Source organism: Mirounga leonina, unplaced genomic scaffold, assembly GCF_011800145.1.
Source record: "Mirounga leonina isolate KUSES-001 unplaced genomic scaffold, KU_Mleo_1.0 Mir_357, whole genome shotgun sequence".
Lineage (NCBI taxonomy): Eukaryota > Metazoa > Chordata > Mammalia > Carnivora > Phocidae > Mirounga > Mirounga leonina.
In genome coordinates, this window is record NW_023270702.1 from 1,916,593 (window position 1) to 1,935,269 (window position 18,677).

Here is an 18,677-nt window from a genome sequence, read left to right on the forward strand (position 1 = left end):
AATCCATATCTAATTTTTTCCTGGAACCAGTTCTGTCTTGGAGCAGGAGAGGGAAATAAATTTTCTACGGGATTTTAAATCACTTTATGGGCTACAAAGTCTGGGCAAAATGAAATATTAAAAACATTCAACTGTATGTCTACATCTGCATCTTTCTATCTTTAAATTACCAGATCTATTTATCTATTTCTCCCCTTTCCCAGCAAGTGTCTCCTTCTGGTATCCCTATTTCTTCCAGGAAGTGGGGGCATGGTGGAAGATCTAGCATGGGTCAAGAGCTGGAGAAACAGGCAACGTTGCTCTTAGGTATTCCGAGTGAAAAGGTGAGGAGGGAACGGGACCAGAAAGTGTTGGGAGAAACCTGAGCAGCCTAGAAAGCAGGCGAGCGCAAGCCCCAGGGCAGTTTCACTTCCTCAGGCTCCCCGCGAGGCCGGGCGGTGGCCCTGTGGCCTGAGCCCCGGGGCTGCGCTTCCGGACCCGCTGGCCACAACCGCCGGAGGTGCTCCGAAGAGGGGCGGTGGCGAGAGGCGAGCTCGCGGAGCAGCTCCGGCAGCGGAGTCCGAGGCTCGGCGGGCATCTGTGCGCAGGCTGCCCGGCTTCGGCCGCTGCGATGCTGCCGGCGGCGTCGGAGCGCACGGGCGGGAGCTGGGAGCGGGCCTCCGGCGGCCCAGCGCCCCCAGGTGGGTGTTCGCGCGTGCGGGCAGCCGGAGGGGGAGGCCGGCCGGGCTCCGGGGCTCGGCGGCTCGGCGGAGACCGAGCGCCCTTCCCCTCGGCGGTGACTGCGCTGCGGCCGCTGACGCCAGCGCGCCTCGGGGACCGGGGCACCAGGGCTGCCCCTTCTTCCCGCCGCGGTCTGCCGCTCCGTGGCGGGCGTCTTGGAGGGGCGAGGCGGGAGCGTTCTGTGCTCGGACCCGCGTGGACCGCCGACTCGGAGTGCTTGGAACTTTCCAGAGCACCTGGGTAGGGGCCTCCGGGTTCTCCAATCACCTCGGGACGGGTTTTAAAGTTAAGCGCGTGTTTTAAGGTCGTGCGTAATTCTAAAAATTCTGTTCACGTGTTATTGGCAAACCGCTTGTCCGGTTGATCCGCCCGGCAGGTAATCCAACCGGGCAGATTGCTGGGATGGACTGTGATCCGCTGATCTGACGGGTTACTCTGTGTAGAGCCTCCTCACTCCGCAGGTTTTGCTAACTTGTTAAAAGCAGAAACCGTCGATGTCGTTGAATACGTAAATGGATTTATAGATCGAACGGACATTAAGGCAGTTGCACTCGTTCTTTTTGAGTGCTGCAGATGCGTTTGTGAACTTTATAATGACTATAAAGTGTTCAGTTTTGAAATTTTGAAATTTGGGTATTAAGATTGCTGGAGTTGTTCACGGTGAGAAATGCAACAAGAAAATCTGAGTGAAAATACTAATTTGCTGAATAGAATTTCTCATAGCTTACCAGCATTTTTTGAGGTAATGTTGCTTCTCTTGGCTAGTGTTTATTTTTAATATATAGATTTTAAAAGACTGCCTTTCTTAAAATGGGAAGTATGTTAGTGACGATTTAAAAGACAAGAAAGGAATTAGAGCCCTTGATATCTTAATATGTTAACATTTGTGATTTCAGCCTAACAATTTATTTCAACAGAATGGGCTACAGTTCGTTCAAACTTCTTGATTGAACAGTTTAGCCAGAAAGTGACTTTTATTCCACTTGATAGTCAAGAATACTTTGAGGTACTTGCTATTGTGAATAATGCTAGAGTGAGGTGATCCAACTCATTAGATAGGTGATCCAACTCATTAGTTAGCTCATTCTGATTATTCCTCTTCCTTCTGTGTGTTTTTCCCCCATTTACTTTTGTCCTTCCCAAGATGGTATTTATCACTTGTTTCATTTACCTCCTTTGGCCAAGGTAATGAATTTTTTTTTCTTTTTTTCTTTTTTTAAAGATTTTATTTATTTGAGAGAGAGAGCACAGAGGGTGAGTGAGAGGGAGAAGCAGATACTGAGCAGGGAGCCGGATGGAGGGCTCCATCTCAGGATCCTGGGATGGTGACCCGAGTCAAAGGCAGATGCTTAACCAACCACCCAGGCACCCCTGAAATATTTTTCTTATAAGGAACTATCTTTTGATACTAACCCATGCCTAGTCCTGGGTATGAGTAGTCTTCTATGAGAACTAGTTCTGATTAATTCTTTTAACATATGGAGAACTTTTTTGTGTGACCTCTCTGTCTGCTTTGGACAAGCGTTTCCACAGCATGGTAGATTTTAGCTTAACATGACACATTGTGGTAAAGTTAATCCGACTTCATTTTAGAGAAGTGAAAGCTGAGACCCAAGTAGTGATTTTCCCATGGTCCCATAACTAATCATTATTTGAGGATCATCTATTCATCACTTCACCAACTATCTTTTATTCCCCTACAGAAGTTGTGTAGTAATATGAGTATGAAACAGTAAACAGTTTCATGCCTATGAAGATTTTATATATCTAGCAGTAGGTGTATGGTATATTATAATGATACCTATGTATGGTGCCACCAGAAAGATCAATGAGTATCCAACTTGTCTTTTAATGGAAGCAGGAAAGATATGATAGCCTGTACTAAAACAATGTAAAAATGTTGCACAATAGATGAAAATTCCATTTAGAATGTATTTTTCTGGTTTATATTTAACTAGATACTGTCCTCCGATGTCCAAATGAGAAATTTTTCCTTTGCTTTATCCCCAAACTAGTGATTTTAAAAACAAATTTAATTTTAACTGCTACCTTCAATAAGGATTGTTTATTTATTAAAGCGCAGATTATTCCCCACCCCATAGTTTTTTTTTTTTTTTTAAGATTTTATTTATTTATTTGACAGAGAGAGACACAGCGAGAGAGGGAACACAAGCAGGGGGAGTGGAGAGGGAGAAGCAGGCTTCCCGCTGAGCAGGGAGCCCGATGTGGGGCTCGATCCCAGGACCCTGGGATCCTGACCTGAGCCGAAGGCAGACGCTTAACGACTGAGCCACCCAGGCGCCCCAGTTTTTGTATTTTTTATAAACATTATTTGATGCCTTCGATGAAGAGAGTTAAATACATTATTAGTTTAAAAAGAGAAGGCACCTACCCTGTCCCACCACATGCTAGATGCTTATATATAACTCGTGAGGGACATCATAGTTCTCTCTTTGTCTTGAAGTTCTTGAAGATTTGAAGCTTTTTATTCTGAGAGCACTCTTCCAACATAGCAAATAACCTTGATTTCTCATTCCAAGGAAATACCCTGGTTCTATTCTGATGACTGGTAAAACTTGCCTCCTTTAGACCCGCTGGAGATGTTCCGATAAGGTTACTTAAGCTGAGATTTTAAAGAGAGGTAGCTCTCTTAGGGCACTTTCATTTTAACGTGGAATAATTCTACAATATCTAATTGCTCAGAGTTTTAGACTTAAACGGCAGTGTATGTGGTGCATACTTGGAATATCAGAGGGAATTTTTTCACAACACCAGTCTGAAAGATTGTAGGTGATCATGCCCTACTTATGATGGCCTCTGGACTCAGACTGCCTCACATCAGTCTAGCTTTATTACTTACTTGCTGTTTGAGCTTGGATAAATAACTAAATCTGTCATTATCTCAGTTTATCCATTTAAAAAGCAAAAGTGGAGAGAACAACAATACTTATTTGAGAGAGTGGTTTTGAGGATTAAAAGAGAAAATGCATGTGAAGTGATTTTCAGGGTGCCATAGCAAATAGTAATTGCTTAATACATGTTAGCCATTATTTTAATTCTTAGGTCGTTGGTCAATGGTGCCATACTTACATATAAAAGATAGTTTTTATTGAGAAAACAAACTCTGTTGAATTGGGGGAAAACTTGAATGAAGCCATCAAGCTCCCACATGAAACAAATGAGGGAATATGGCTTCCTGTAGAAAGATACTGCTATATCCTTGGAGAAATATTATGGTTAATAGTTCTGAGAGGAGAAAAAAAAGAACCCACAATGAGAACTAAGGATAAATTGATTAAAAGGGCATTAGACTAGGGCATTTACAGGAAAGAATAAAATTGGAATTTAATAGGACAAAAATGAGAACATGTTTTATTTTCCCATATCACAGAGTACCAGTTGTGACCCAGTTAAAAAATACTTATGTAAATATATGTGGAAAAGTAAGGATCACGCTGAAAATTATGGGATACTTCACTGAATTATAAGAAGATGGAGAAGCTACTTTACCAAAATATTTACTGCTTGGTTAAAAAAAAAAATCCAATATAAAGAATATTATTCCTGCCAAATATAAGTTGCAGGTTTTAAGAATTTAAATAACTGTCACCTGATTGCCTGAGTTACATTGCTATTTTATTATTTTATATATTATAGAATATCTTACAGTAATTTCAGATACAGCTATGAAATAAGAATAGGAAGGGCAAACATTGCAGAAGTTATTATTTAAAAATAAGTTGTTATATGGCCTTGTAATTCTTTGCTGTTCTAAATATAAAGAATAGTATCTAAGTTTCACTGCAGACATTGAAATAGTCCAGGTGGTAAAAATATCAGATATTATGTGGAATTATACCCCTCTTGTATTTATTTTTCACTCAGAGAAAAAGAATGATTTTTTTTAGACATTTACCACTGAACAGAAATTTCTTTGTTGTTTTCAAGTGCTCCACATTGAAATAATCCAAAAAGATCACTTCCCTTTGTAATCATGAGAAGTAATTTTTCAATCCCTTGTGGTCTTTTATAAGATTTCTTGTGTATCCAGTTAATTAAAATAAGTTATGTTTTATCACACTATGTGTCGTATTTTCCTTTCTTTTAAGCTCTTATACTGCTTTTCTGTATTCGTAATTCCCATGCTTTCATTTTTAATGTGTTCCACTTTATAAAGAGATTCTAAAAAGTATAAAAACAGTTTCTGACTTGGAATTTCATTTACTGTGTGCCTCATTTTTTGGTTATGATCCATGCTGAAGACTAAGTCTCACCCTTTGGTAAGGATCAATATTCCATTCATTTTTTGCTCTAACTTAGCCGTAAGAAGGATCATGCCTAACTTTCAAAAAAATAACATAGTGCCAAGACCACTTAAAATCCTGGCCTTCTTTTAAGACTGCATTTATTGTGTTAACTACTTTCAATTCATATGATATGGATATCACATTACCTTGATAAGTGAGAGCATCAGAAGATTAGCACCTACTTTGAATAAGAAGTTATATTGTTCAGTACAATTATATGAAAGTATGTAGTAATTCATTGTGTTATTTCTTTTCCTACAAGAGCTTTTCTAAACTATTAAAGCTGTAACTTCTAAGTCATCATATCTTTTTAGGGAGGGGATAGAGAGTGGGGAAGAAACATACCATATCAAAGTGGTATGATTCTATAAAATCATGTCACTAGAATGACAAACTGTACAGTATTTCTTGAGACTGTGTGAAGAATCCCTAAGATTTACACATTTTCCTCATTGGTTGATCACATTTTATTTCGATTTAATAGGCTGATATAAAATCTCAGGAGACAACTGCATTTTAGTATGATTAGTGAACTACTGGGTCACTAATAAGAAAGTCAGTGAGATAAAATTGAAGCAAAATTCCACCTTCATTTCAGTTAATGAGATAATTTCCTTAATTCTCTCATCACTTTCAATAAAACTTTAGAACTTTCACTACTCCAGGCACCTCTCTATAGACCAGAGACCCATTCTTTATCATGTCCTGTCCATCTGTACCCAAACCATGTATCATTCAGATTCTTGGAAACAGTCACTTGGGTCAAGAACGGGCACTAGATTCAGAGACAGCTTGCTGCTTTTGCCTACTGGCCAACGATGAGTGTTGTCTGGCTCTTGCAGATTTGTTGGACTCAACAAAGCCTTTCCTTTCAAAAAAAGAGAATGAGACTGTTGTCAGTGGAAGGGTAATGTTTGATGACACACAATAGAGGATGACAGCCAGTTGACCCTTGTCCACAATGGATGATTGGAAAGATGAGTTGAGGGACTTGAGAAGGACTGAAAGGGAGTAGTCTTAGTTTCTGACTTTTCATTTACAGCCCATGTGAGACCCAGCTGCACTTGTTTTTCTGACCTGGTCGCCATAAAATGCCTGTAGTATCCTTACAATTACCTTCTTTTTAGGTGACCTAGTTTGAACGAGTTTCTCTTTTTTTGAGGAAAAGAAGATTTTGGACTATTCTGCCTTTATTTCTCAAATACTGCCTCTTCTGTTTCTGTAAATCTCCTTCTCTTTTAGAAAGTTATTGTTAAAATGATGTCTGCAATGCATCTTCCATCCAAAGTTAAACAATCTGTAAATTATATCTTTCATGCACTGAGAATAGAGTGACTTATAATATAAGTCTAGTAGTCCTCCTGATAAGAATATTTGGAATTATCTTGCTTTATTACTGAAATTTGAAGAAAATCCATCCAGTTATTTTTGTCTCTAAACTTGAAGTCCCTAGAATTGATGAGGAAACAATTCATTCAAAGATTAATATTCTAAGAGTTAAGCACTGTTAAGTTTAGAATTTTGAATTACGTAGTTGTAAAACTGTATTAATTATAAAATTATAACAGTAGTGTTTTTAAATGTTTTTAGTAGTGTGTTTTCACTTAAAAATTGATTACATACTGTTTTTGGCAAATTTTTAAAATGTATTTAAATTGGGGCGTACAGAGTGAGAGAATGCCTGTGACATTTATCTTGGTAAAAGAGGAAGTGGAGGTATAAAAGTAGCATAGTTTACTAGCTATTATCTCAGTCCCCCTGGGGGATTAAGTTTTTCAAAATAAGGACAGCAGTTAAGAAATCAGTATTTATTAAATGAACCATACTTTTCCCAGTAAATTGAAATACAGTTGACCCTTAACATGGATTTGAACTGTGTGGATCCACTTATGTATGGGTATTTTTTTTTTTTTTTGATATAGTATAGTACTGTAAATGTATTTTCCCTTCCGTATGATTTTCTTGACATTTTCTTTTCTCTAGCTTATTTTATTGTAAGAATATAGTATATAATACATATAGCATACAAACTGTGTTAATCAACTGTTTATGTTATTGATAAGGCCTCCGGTCAATAGTAGGCTATTGGTAGTTAAGTTTTGGGGGAGTCACAAGTTAGACGCAGTATTTTCGACTGCATGGGAGGCTGGTGCCTCTCACCCCCACATTGGCCAGGTGTCGGCTGTACCACCTTTGCCATACGACGAAGTCTTATATATCTTAGAATCTGAATTCTGATTCTCTATTCTGTTCCGCTAATGTGTTTATGTCCAAGCCAATATCTGCTAAGGAAAGTACTCCCAAGAGATCTTCTTTTCCATAATTTTCTTGTTTATTATTAGATATTCTTCCATTCTTCCACTTCCATTTAGAGATTATTTTATCTACTTCTTCCATGGAACAAATGGAATGTTGTATAACACCTGATTTAGAGGCATTTAATGAAAGCAATCTAGCCATTTTAAACAGAAAGAAGTTTGATATAGGAAATTAGGTTTTTACGTAATTGATGTAAAGGGTTTGGGAGCAATCTCTAGTCTGGGCCATCAGGAATCATTTTCCTAACAAGGGTATGGAAACCAGTTTTCATGACTGGTCAGGGGGATCTGCTATTTTATCACCATCAGGAAGCTGGGGAATCTGAAGGCACTGAACCAGCTGTTGGCACCTGGAACAGACTCGTGCCAGGATCCCAAGAATTTCTGGCTCATGAGCCATCTCCTATTTTGCTAGATCTGCACCAGCAAAAATAGATGCCTTTCATTCCATTGGAATGGTATTATATTTATATACTTATTTGGGGAGAGTCAACTTTAAATGCTCTTAAATCTTCTATTGGATTAATTTGAGTAGAAAATTCTGTGTATGAAAGGTCTAGGTTTCAAAAGAAATATATAGTAACTTGGTTTATTTAAATCAAATGATAAAGTTGGAAACTTTCCACTCATTCATGTTATAACCACATGAAAGTTGAACTTTCCTGTTGTGGTTCTGTGAACAAATATAACAAGGTATTGCTTTCTGTATTTAAAATGTCCTCCCATGTAAATGAATTTTCTTACAAAATTTGTTCTTTGAATCATTAATTGTGACCTTTACATTGAAATTATAGGAAGGAAAATATCTAATGTTTTATTACTTAGTATTAAACTGTATAAGATGTTACAATGAAAAAAAAGCATGCAGTGCCTTTTTAAAAGAAATTTAAGGTAGATCTTTGGATATGCATATAGAATTGCAGTTTAAAATATATCAAGATTTTTATTTGTATTACAGAGCAGTCAAACTAATCTCTCACCTGTTTTCCTATACATTTTTCCAATTTAACATTGATAAATATTATTTTAAAGACAACTAAATCTGTCCACATTTGTTGACTATCTATACCAATATCTATATCTATCTATATCAACTCAAATATGGGAACTATCACTTATTCTGTGACTGAGCAAATTACTCATCTAAAATCCAATTTCTTTATATCTGAAATAGGTAACACACCTATTTTTGATATAATTAAATGTAATTCTGTTTGTAAAGTGCCTGGAGCATTCATAGCAGGTGCTTAGCAAATGGCAAATGTTATTACTTTCAGCATGAGATAGTATTCAAATTTCACTTTTATTAGAAGGAATGTGTTTACATGGCTCCTTCTCAGCACTTCTGTTGTCGCATACTTATGAATCTCAAGATGGAGAGCTTTATATAAATGTTTTTTCAGTTCTGTTTAATTTTTCTGATTGCTGTATTAAACACAGTAATATCTCAAATGTGTTTCTCTGGGTGTTCCCTATAGATTGAACTTGTTGAAACCTATGATCTGCTATGGAAACAAATTATATGATTTTATATGTGAAATTGTGTGTTATCTTCAGGGAAAATAGTTAATGGGTAAAGAACACTTTTCTCCCATTTTGAGAATTCTGTTTTTATATGATATTTAAAAATAAAAACATTATTTTTTTCATTTCTTTATTCTTGAAGATTTGTATATTATCCATATATTATCTTGCATCCCCTCTGCCACTCCCCCCAAAGAAAAAAACAACACACACACAGAAACTGAATCATAGTGGAGTTGATTCAGAGTCTCTTAACGTTTGTGATGAAGGCATTTCTAATATCCTCATATAGGTAAAAATAATAGTTGATATAATTGTATAGGTAAAGCTTTAGTGATACTTTCAGAATTGCCTGAATTATGTCTAAGCAATTTATTCCCAAACGAGTTTAAATCTATACAATGTCTCACCTAGATCTTTGAGGGTCAGAAGAATAATAGAAAAATCCTCCTAAGCAAATTTCTAGTTCTGAGTAATCTATGACTAATTAGAAAGCACTAGTAATTATGGAAAGAAAGGGAGAGCTTTTCTATTTCTTTTGTGAACACCAGTCTGCTGAGAAGTTAGCAATTAACACACATTTCATTTCTGCTTCTCCTTAGGAAAATGTAGAAGATTCATTTAAAAAGAATGTTCATATTTTATTTTATTATTTTCAAATATTTTATTACTTTATGACTCCTTAGAATAATTTTCTCATCTGGTGCGTATAAAAATCTAGGCTCCTCATTCTTTAGTTAATTCCGTTACAAGATCTCTTTGTACCTCATGATGAAAAGGGGAAAAAGCATTTGGTAAGACTTGCAGCATAGTGGGTGCCCTGTGACTGATAGTTATCATGTCTGTTGCTAGGTGAGTAAATGGGTGGGCACATGGGACGTTATGAAGAGTGACTCATAACTTCTTTTATCTGATGGCCAATACCTGAAAAACCAGAGCTCATACTCCCAGGGCTTGCTTTCTTTAGTACTGTGCTGATCAAACTGTATTGTGTAGCATGTATGTTCCTTGGAAAAAGTGTTCTGTAAAATAAGTTTTGAATGTGCATACTGGGACATTCCAGTGGCCTGAGAAATTCTGCAATTAACAATGTATCTTCGGGGCACCTGGGTGGCTCAGTTGGTTAAGCGACTGCCTTCAGCTCAGGTCATGATCCCAGGGTCCTGGGATCGAGCCCCGCATCAGGCTCCCTGCTCGGCGGGAAGCCTGCTTCTCCCTCTCCCACTCCCCCTGCTTGTGTTCCCTCTCTCACTGTCTCTCTCTCTGTCAAATAAATAAATAAAAATCTTTAAAAAAAAAAAACAAACAAAAAAAAACAATGTATCTTCGGGGCACCTGGGTGGCTCAGTCGTTGGGCATCTGCCTTAGGCTCAGGTCATGATCCCAGAGTCCTGGGATGGAGCCCCGCATCCGGCTCCCTGCTCCTCGGGGAGCCTGCTTCTCCCTCTCCCACTCCCCCTGCTTGTGTTCCCTCTCTCGCAGTGTCTCTCTCTGTCAAATAAATAAAATCTTTAAAAAAAAAAATGTATCTTCAATTTTCTCTAATCCATTGTTTCACAAATGTATTTAACCATGGAGTGCATTGTCATCTTAACACTGGTAGAGAAAAAGGATTTTTTTGCGCCAAGTTTTCATCCCTGTTAAATGGCAAATAGTTCTTGAGAGAATAGTTCTTTCAAACCAGAGATTGGTAATACTGCTTTTAGCTATGTTTTCCTCAGTGCTCTGGCCACCTTTTGAGTGAGAGGGAGATAAGGCTATATCTATATTAGGAATAGAAACAGAAGAGGGTATAGAGTAGGGAGAATGACATTGGCAGGCTGTGTAGGGCACACATGATTTGCCTATTTCTTTAATTCCCTTATGATTAATTCTAACTATTCAAATGAAGGCTTTGATTATGGGATGTGCCAGAGAAAATGGGAGGGAAATCAGAGGGGATTATCTGTTGAGGAAAGTAAAGTTCTATGAATGAAATAAAACTGGGAATGTGGGGGCACCTGGGTGGCTCAGTCAGTTAAGTGTCTGCCTTCAGGTTGTGATCCTGGGGTCCTAGGATCGTGCCCCGCTTCAGGCTCCCTGCTTATTGAGGATTCTGCTTCTCCCTCTGCCCTTGCCCCGCTTATGCTTTCTCTCTCAAATAAATAAATAAAATCTTAAAAAAAAAAAAAAACTGGGAACGTGCATACGGTATTCTAAATATAAGAATATTTTGGAGTGTGTGTGCTTTTGCAGTTTGTATTTCAATAACATGTATATGTCCCAACTGAGCAACTGATTTTACAGATATCTTCACATGTCAGACTATATAAAGCTGCCACTATGTCAATAATCATGTAAGCTATGTAAGTGGCCTCACATTGTTCAAATACAGGGATTTTATTCATCAAAACACTCCGAAATTAAGATCAATTTGACTATCTGGCCATAACCAGATTGTTTCCATGTTAGAAATGTTTGTCAGTGAAACACACCTTTGAAGCAAACATAGGTTCTTAGGAGTCACCCAAATAAATTACTCCTGAAATATTTTCCTAATGGAAAAAACAGTAACTGTTATAAGTGCAGATAGTTTAAGCTGACAATTTTATGTCTTGGAGATTGACAACATTGAATGTAAAAACAACACTTAGGACAATGACTTTTTATTACTCACATAGATTGGATGCTCTTTAAAGGAAGGAGTAGCCTTTGGCATCCATTTAGCAGAGGTAAGCACATTAATAGATGCTTGCTGATTTGCTGGTAGCACAAGAGTGACAGTAAGTAGCCAAATTAAGATATGAAAAAGAATAAATGAAGTTGTAGCCATTTCTGAATGCCCTAATTCTGAGGTGTAAATCTAACCATAGATAACAACCCTGGTTTTGGCTTTCTTTTTCAAATTGGTTTGCAGAAGGGCTTTCTTTAATTATGAAAAAAATATTAAAAATTCACAAAACCTTTTACACAAAGATACTTTTAGAGCATTTTCCAATATCAAATTAACTTTTAATCTGATAACAACTGGTTTATTTTTACTGAAATGTCTATAACTTAGAATATTTAGCTTATTAAAATATCTTCTGGGGCAAATAGAAAAATATGATTAGTGTCTAAAAGCAAATGAAATTTAATATCCTCCTTGTGTATCTAGAAGATGAAATCATTTTGTTTTATTATTCTTTTTTCTAGAATAATATATGCACATAATTGAAAATATGTACAGTGACTAAAAATATAGGAAAAGACATGGTATATGTACTTGTAGTTTTTATTTTTCTATGTTTACTTTTAACAATTTTACTTGTTTAGCTTTGTAGTGTTAATATATTTAATATTTGTATATGCACTTTAAAGTTACAGTTGTATGGCAGTTTGATGACCTGTCATTCATAAATATTTCAATTTTGCTCTCTCTTCACATTAATCTATTGCAGTGTTCAAAAATAAAAGATGAGAAAAGAAAATCCACAATGATTTATTGGATAAAGAGTAGATCGTCCTCCATACAAAACTATTAATAACCTAAAGAAAGCCTGAATAGTTTTTTTTTTTAAGATTTTATTTATTTATTTGAGAGAGAATGAGAGAGAGAGAGCATGAGAGGGAGGAGGGTCAGAGGGAGAAGCAGACCCCCCACTGAGCAGGGAGCCCGATGCGGGATTCAATCCAGGGACTCCAGGATCATGACCTGAGCCGAAGGCAGTCGCTTAACCAACTGAGCCACCCAGGCGCCCTGAATAGTTTTTAATAATACAGAAAATACTTATTCACTGCTCTGGATTTGAAGTCAAAACAGCACAGGATTGGGCACCTGGGTGGCTCAGTCGGTTAAGTACCTGCCTTCGGCTCAAGTCATGATCCTATGGTCCTGGGATCGAGGCCTGCATTGGGCTCCCTGCTCACCGGGGAGTCTGCTTCTCCCTTTCCTTCTGCCTCTGTCCCTTGCACATGCTCTCTGTCTCAAATAAATAAAAATCTAAAAAAAAAATAAAAAGCACAGGCTCAAGTAATGACTCTGTCACTAATGAACCATGTGACTCTCTGATGCCCAGGAGACAGTATGTATATTGATGAGCACATTAATTATTCATGAGCATGATTGGCTAATAATAATAATAACTCAATTAATCTCTCTTATTTTAAGAGAAAAACACTACAGAAATTAAAATTGCTTTCTCTAGGCATTTGGGATTGAGGATATCCATCAACAAAGAGTGGACTGATGCCTCTTTTGTCTTATGCAGGAGTAATTATCCTTTATTCATTCACTCTTTAAACATTTATTCTTGATCTGTGCTAGGTTCAAGAAATACATAAAAAGGTGGCTCCAGCCCTCAGGGACTGTATTTAAGTGAAATAAGGATGGGAAAAGCTGAATGGCACTATATCTTTTTATCTACACTCTAATTGAACATCAGATGACTCAAAAACCTTCACTGCTGAGATCTGAATAATTTAGTTATGAGAACTAGTTAGCAGGGTGAGCTATAGCTAAGAGTGTTTACTGTGACTACTCGGGGTGACTCTTGATGCATAACTTCTGTTCCAGAAAGTCACTACTCATTTCAGAATGCAGTCATGAGTACAGTCCCCTGGGACAGAGTTTTGCAAATTTCAGTCGTTCTCAAAAAACCTTCCTCAAATTTTTGGCCACTGTACCCTCTTGTTTAAGAAAAAATTTTCTTTAACTTTTTTTTAGCTTAAACATACTTTAAAGGAACATTTATATCACTACCATAAATGAAAAATCATTATCACTTGCCCTAAAGAGAAGGTGACCATACAAATAAACAGATTGAAAATAAAATGTTGAAAAAATTATAGGTAAGGACAGGTTCTGGGCACATAGGTCAACCTCTGTATGATAGTGTTAGAGTTCATGAAGTCACAAGAGCTTCAATCTAAAACACTGTCCTTGACTGAATCAGGATTGAAGAAGTATTCTAAAGTGAATGACTTTCTCTATGATTCCCTGTCACTATGTCTCCAAGTGCATCCCACCCACTAGCAAATGCTATCCTCCAAAGGCCAATTTCACATTACAGAAGATTGAAATGAAGTTTTAGTTAGCACTTATAGGTGTCAGGAATGATGATAAATTCTCTGCATAGTTTATCTCATTTAATTCTCATAACAACAGTCTCACAACAACAACAATTTCATAGGTGGTATTATCTGTATGTTGCAAGTGGGGAATCCAAGCCCAGAGAAGTTAATTATTTGCTTAAAGATGGCTGAATTTGGATTCCAAGACAGCCTGACTCCAAAGCCTGACCTCCTAGCCACTCTGTAACTCTCTGAAATGAACTCATATTATTCTCACACAAACACATGTGTACACTCTTGTCAGAAAAGCATTCCTCCCATATGGACATTTCCATTTTTGTAGTCAACGAAGTAGCCATGTATATAGAAAAGTCATTTTAATAGAAAATGAGAAACATAAAATATGATAGTTTATATCATATTTTATATATTAATATATATATTTATATAATATGTTATAGATATTTATATAGATATTTATATATTTATTATATATATTATATATTAATAGGCCGACATTGAAACATTCTTTACAAGGGATAGAAGAGGCAACCACAGTTTCTAACTAATAATTGTAAACTTTTAGAAAGTTTTGCTGCTTTCAAGGTCCTTGGAGGTGACTGAAATAACAGGAAGTGAAATATCTACAACATAATGCTAGAAAAACAATGTCTTTAATGAAGGCCATTAGGGTATTTAAAATCATCCAGACTAATACAGATGTGATTAAAATATATTGCAAAATGGCTGCAATGAAGAGTACTCTAAAAATGCAAGGCTAATAATTTGTATCTGCCTAATGCTTTGTGTCCTCAAAGGAATTTTCAAATTCTTACTAATTGACTCTTCAGAAAATTCTTCTAATGTATCATTTACTTTGATTCAATGAGAAATCTAAACAATGATCATTTAAACTATTTAATCAGGGTTATCCTGCAAACACTCTGTGAGGAGAAGCAGAAAGTATACTTGCACATACAACCGTTTTACTTCAGAGGGCTTTAGGAAAGGAAGAAAAGGAACGAGAGCTGAAAGTAGTGTTCAGATGTTTGGTAGACAAAATAATGGCTCCCCCTAAGGTGTGTACATCTTAATCCCTGGAGCTATGAATACGGTAGGTTACATGGCAAACAGAATTAAGGTTGCAGATAGAGCTAAGATTGCTAATCAGTTTACCTTGAGATGGGGAGGTGATCATGGATTATCCAGGCGGGCCCAGTGTAATCACAAAGGTCCTTACAACTGAAAGAGAGAGGCAGTAGAGGGGAACCAGAGACATGGCAGCATGAGAAGGACTCAGCCCAATTTTGCTGGCTCAAAGATGCAGAATGGAGCCAGGAGCTGTGGATGGCTTCTAGAAACTGGAAAATGCAAGTAAACGGAATCTTTCCTAAGGCCTCCAGAGGAACATAGCCCTGCCAACTTCTTGATTTTAGCTTAGTGAGACCCGTTTCAGACTTCTAACCTTCAAAACTGTCAGATAATAAATTTGTGTTGCTTTCTGCCACAAGTTTATGGTGATTTTATGTAGCAGCAATAGGAAATGAATGCAGATTTTTAAACACACGTGGACACCACAAGGACAAAGAGTAGCATGAATACCACAGATCGGGCCATATCCATCAGACTTCACATGCCATCAGTCTAGTTAAAACATGATATAACCATGAGGAAATAAGCTTTTATAGAATATATATAAACAGTATATCAATATTACCCTTAGGTGGTTATCCTTGGCAAGATATATGCTTACTCATTATTGGAACATCTCTCTGGAATTCACTGTTGTTTTTATAGTTAAATAAAAAAGGAATTCCCATTATTGTCTGTTCACTTTTGGTGTTTTTACCAGTTTAATAATCCTTATCATTAATCCTACTGGATGCTGTTGCTATTATAACTCTTACTAGTACCGATCTGTAAGCTTCGGCAAGATACTTACTTTCTCAGTGCCTCAGACACCACCAGTGCAAAATGGGATAGGAAGAGCACTTGTTCACAGGATTGTTACGAGGTTAAAAGAAGTTAATTCTTGTAGAACACCAGAACAGTCATCGGCACGTATTAGGCACTAGCTATATTTAGGTAGCCTTTTTTATAATTATCATCATCATTGTCATAATCACTGCTACGCTTATCAGTAGCTGCTGAATGCCAGGACCTACTTTGACATACAGGCTTCAGATTTTCTCTCTAGGAATTAGGGATCAGTATTTCCATTTTTTTCAGGTTAAGAAACAGAAACAACTTAACCAGGCTGAGGAGTGAGGACTGTTCTATCTGGCTAAACTTCTAGGCTTAGTGCTAGATGCCATCTGCTTCCATTACATAAAGCCTTTTCTGTCCCAACCCTTCGAAGGACAAAGATACTCTGAGAGACAACTGATTTAGATGTGCACTCCTTATAAAAGGTCACTAATATTGTTTTATGGTCCTACTGTATTTAATATCTGAACATGAACCATCTTAAACCCTGATAGAGAATTATTTTGAGACTGTTTTCTCCTAATGATAAAAATTTGGTTGGAGCCAGGCTGGTTAGCCATGAATAGAACCATATGTAATAATTTTTAAGGGTATTTTCTTATAAAAGTAATATGTGTGCATTGTAAAACATGTGAAAAATAGAGAATAATATCAGAATAAAATTATAACAGTCTTCCCCTCAGAAATAGTGTTGCTAATATTTATCTTGAATTATATAAGTTTGTGTGTGCCTTCATAAAAGAGTTCACATTGTATACATTTTTTTTTTTTTTAAGACTTTATTCATTTGACAGAGAGAGACACAGCGAGAGAGGGAACACAAGCAGGGGGAGTGGGAGAGGGAGAAGCAGGCTTCCCGCGGAGCAGGGAGCCCAGTGTGGGGCTCGATGTGGGGCTCAATCCCAGGGCCCTGGGATCATGACCTAAGCAGAAGGCAGACGCTTAACGACTCAGCCACCCAGGCACCCCTGTATATATGGTTTTAAAATGTTCAATGTGATTTGCACATTGATTCATGATACATTTTCATTCTTTTATGTCAAAAGAGACATTTTGTAAAATTTAAATCTTTCACATTTGTAAATAGTTCAATTCTGCATTTTGTGATACTGAAGGATTTATTGATACTTTCTTTCCAAGATAATACTTTTACACTAACCCTAGGATAAATAAAGTCAAAAGATTCTTCAACTACAGGTCTTAATGCAATATTATAATCAACTAATTGTGTTGAGGTAATTTCCAAAAATCCCTTTCCTTTTTATAGTATGTAAGTTCCTTTAAGGGCAGGAATTGTGCTTCACAATCTTTATATCTCTTAAAGTCTGAATAGTTGTTTTGAATAATAATCATTAAGTGATTATTAAGTAAATATATGAAAAGGTATAAATGATTATGAAATTGATATTGAGTATTGTTGTCAACATTATGATACTTACGGATGATTATGGAAAATATCCTGCTAAGTGTCAAAATGCTTGATCTGAAAATCCAAGCAACGAGTGAGACTATAAAATGTTAGAACAGTTTAAATAGGTGATGGGGATTAAGGAGTGCACTTGTTGTAATGAGCACGAGGTGATGTATGGAATTATTGAATCACTATACTCTATACCTGAAACTAATATCACACTGTATGTTAACTAAATGGAATTAAAATAAAACATTTTAAAAAAGAAATTAAAACAAAAATAATGTTAGAGGGGCACCTGGGTGGCTCAGTTGTTAAGCATCTGCCTTCAGCTCAGGTCACGATCCCAGAGTCCTGGGATTGAGTCTCAAGTCGGGCTCCCTGCTCCGCGGGAAGCCTGCTTCTCCCTCTCCCACTCCCCCTGCTTGTGTTCCCTCTCTCACAGTGTCTCTCTCTGTCAAATAAATAAATAAAAATTAAAAAAAAAATAATGTTAAAGCAGTGAGGGTTAAGATCAAGAAGGGAAGGGACAATTATGTGTTAAATATGACTGTCTGGAAGTATTAATAATTTAATCTTGTGCAAAATATTAGCCATGGGTAAAATAATTGAATGTGAATTTTTTTTTTTTTTTTTTTAGCTTGGGTTTTTGTAACCTAACAAGTTAGTGCCTGGGCTGTTATTTTTCCTAACATGGCACCTGGAGAATGGTAATTAATAATAGTAAAACAGCAATTTTTATAAAAGTTAGTATGAAGTGGAATACTTTTAAAATTGCTTTTACTTAAGTACATACGGTATAAATCCTCCCCCCATCACCATCTATAGTATTTTATATAGTTTTGGATAAGCATCATAAACAAAATACTCACTTTAGAATTATAATCTAAATTTTAGATATATAATTTCAAATATTGTGTTTTTTGTCTGGAAACAGACAGTTTGGCTGTATATGACAAACAAAATCACATTGGTGAAATAAGGTAGATTTTGAGCAAGTTAATGATTTTAGTAAATTAAATTATATACATATGCATTCATTCCTTAATAAACAACATAAACCATTTGGATTTTTTTTCTCATTAAAAAAGACTAAAATCTTTATATTTTTATATATCAACAGAACTTAAGAGATAATAATGGTAACTGTAATCATCAAATATGGTAAAAAAAAAAAAAGACTACAGTAATTCTCAAACTTGAGTGGACTAAAGAATTACCAGAATTGCTTTGGGTGCTTCATTATGTGATGGGTGATAACCCTAATCCTAATTCTTTCCAAGTCCCAATCCTAATTCTAGAGTCCCAATCCCAACTCTTTCCAAGTTCCCAAAGTGGTTCTGGTGCAAGTAATACCTTGACCACATTATGAGGAGAGAA

At 36.6% G+C, this 18,677-nt stretch overlaps 1 protein-coding gene across 2 annotated transcripts in view; it reads left to right on the forward strand.

Annotated features, from left to right (window-relative positions):
• The first annotated feature begins 507 nt into the window (after positions 1-507).
• BANK1 (B cell scaffold protein with ankyrin repeats 1) overlaps positions 508-18,677 on the forward strand; it is a 308,047-nt gene continuing 289,877 nt past the window's right edge. For both annotated transcript variants that reach the window (XM_035030170.1, XM_035030171.1), the window contains exon 1: positions 508-680. In XM_035030170.1, coding sequence (XP_034886061.1) covers positions 611-680 — 70 coding nt within the window. In that variant the 5' untranslated portion in view covers positions 508-610. The remainder of the gene's footprint in view (positions 681-18,677) is intronic.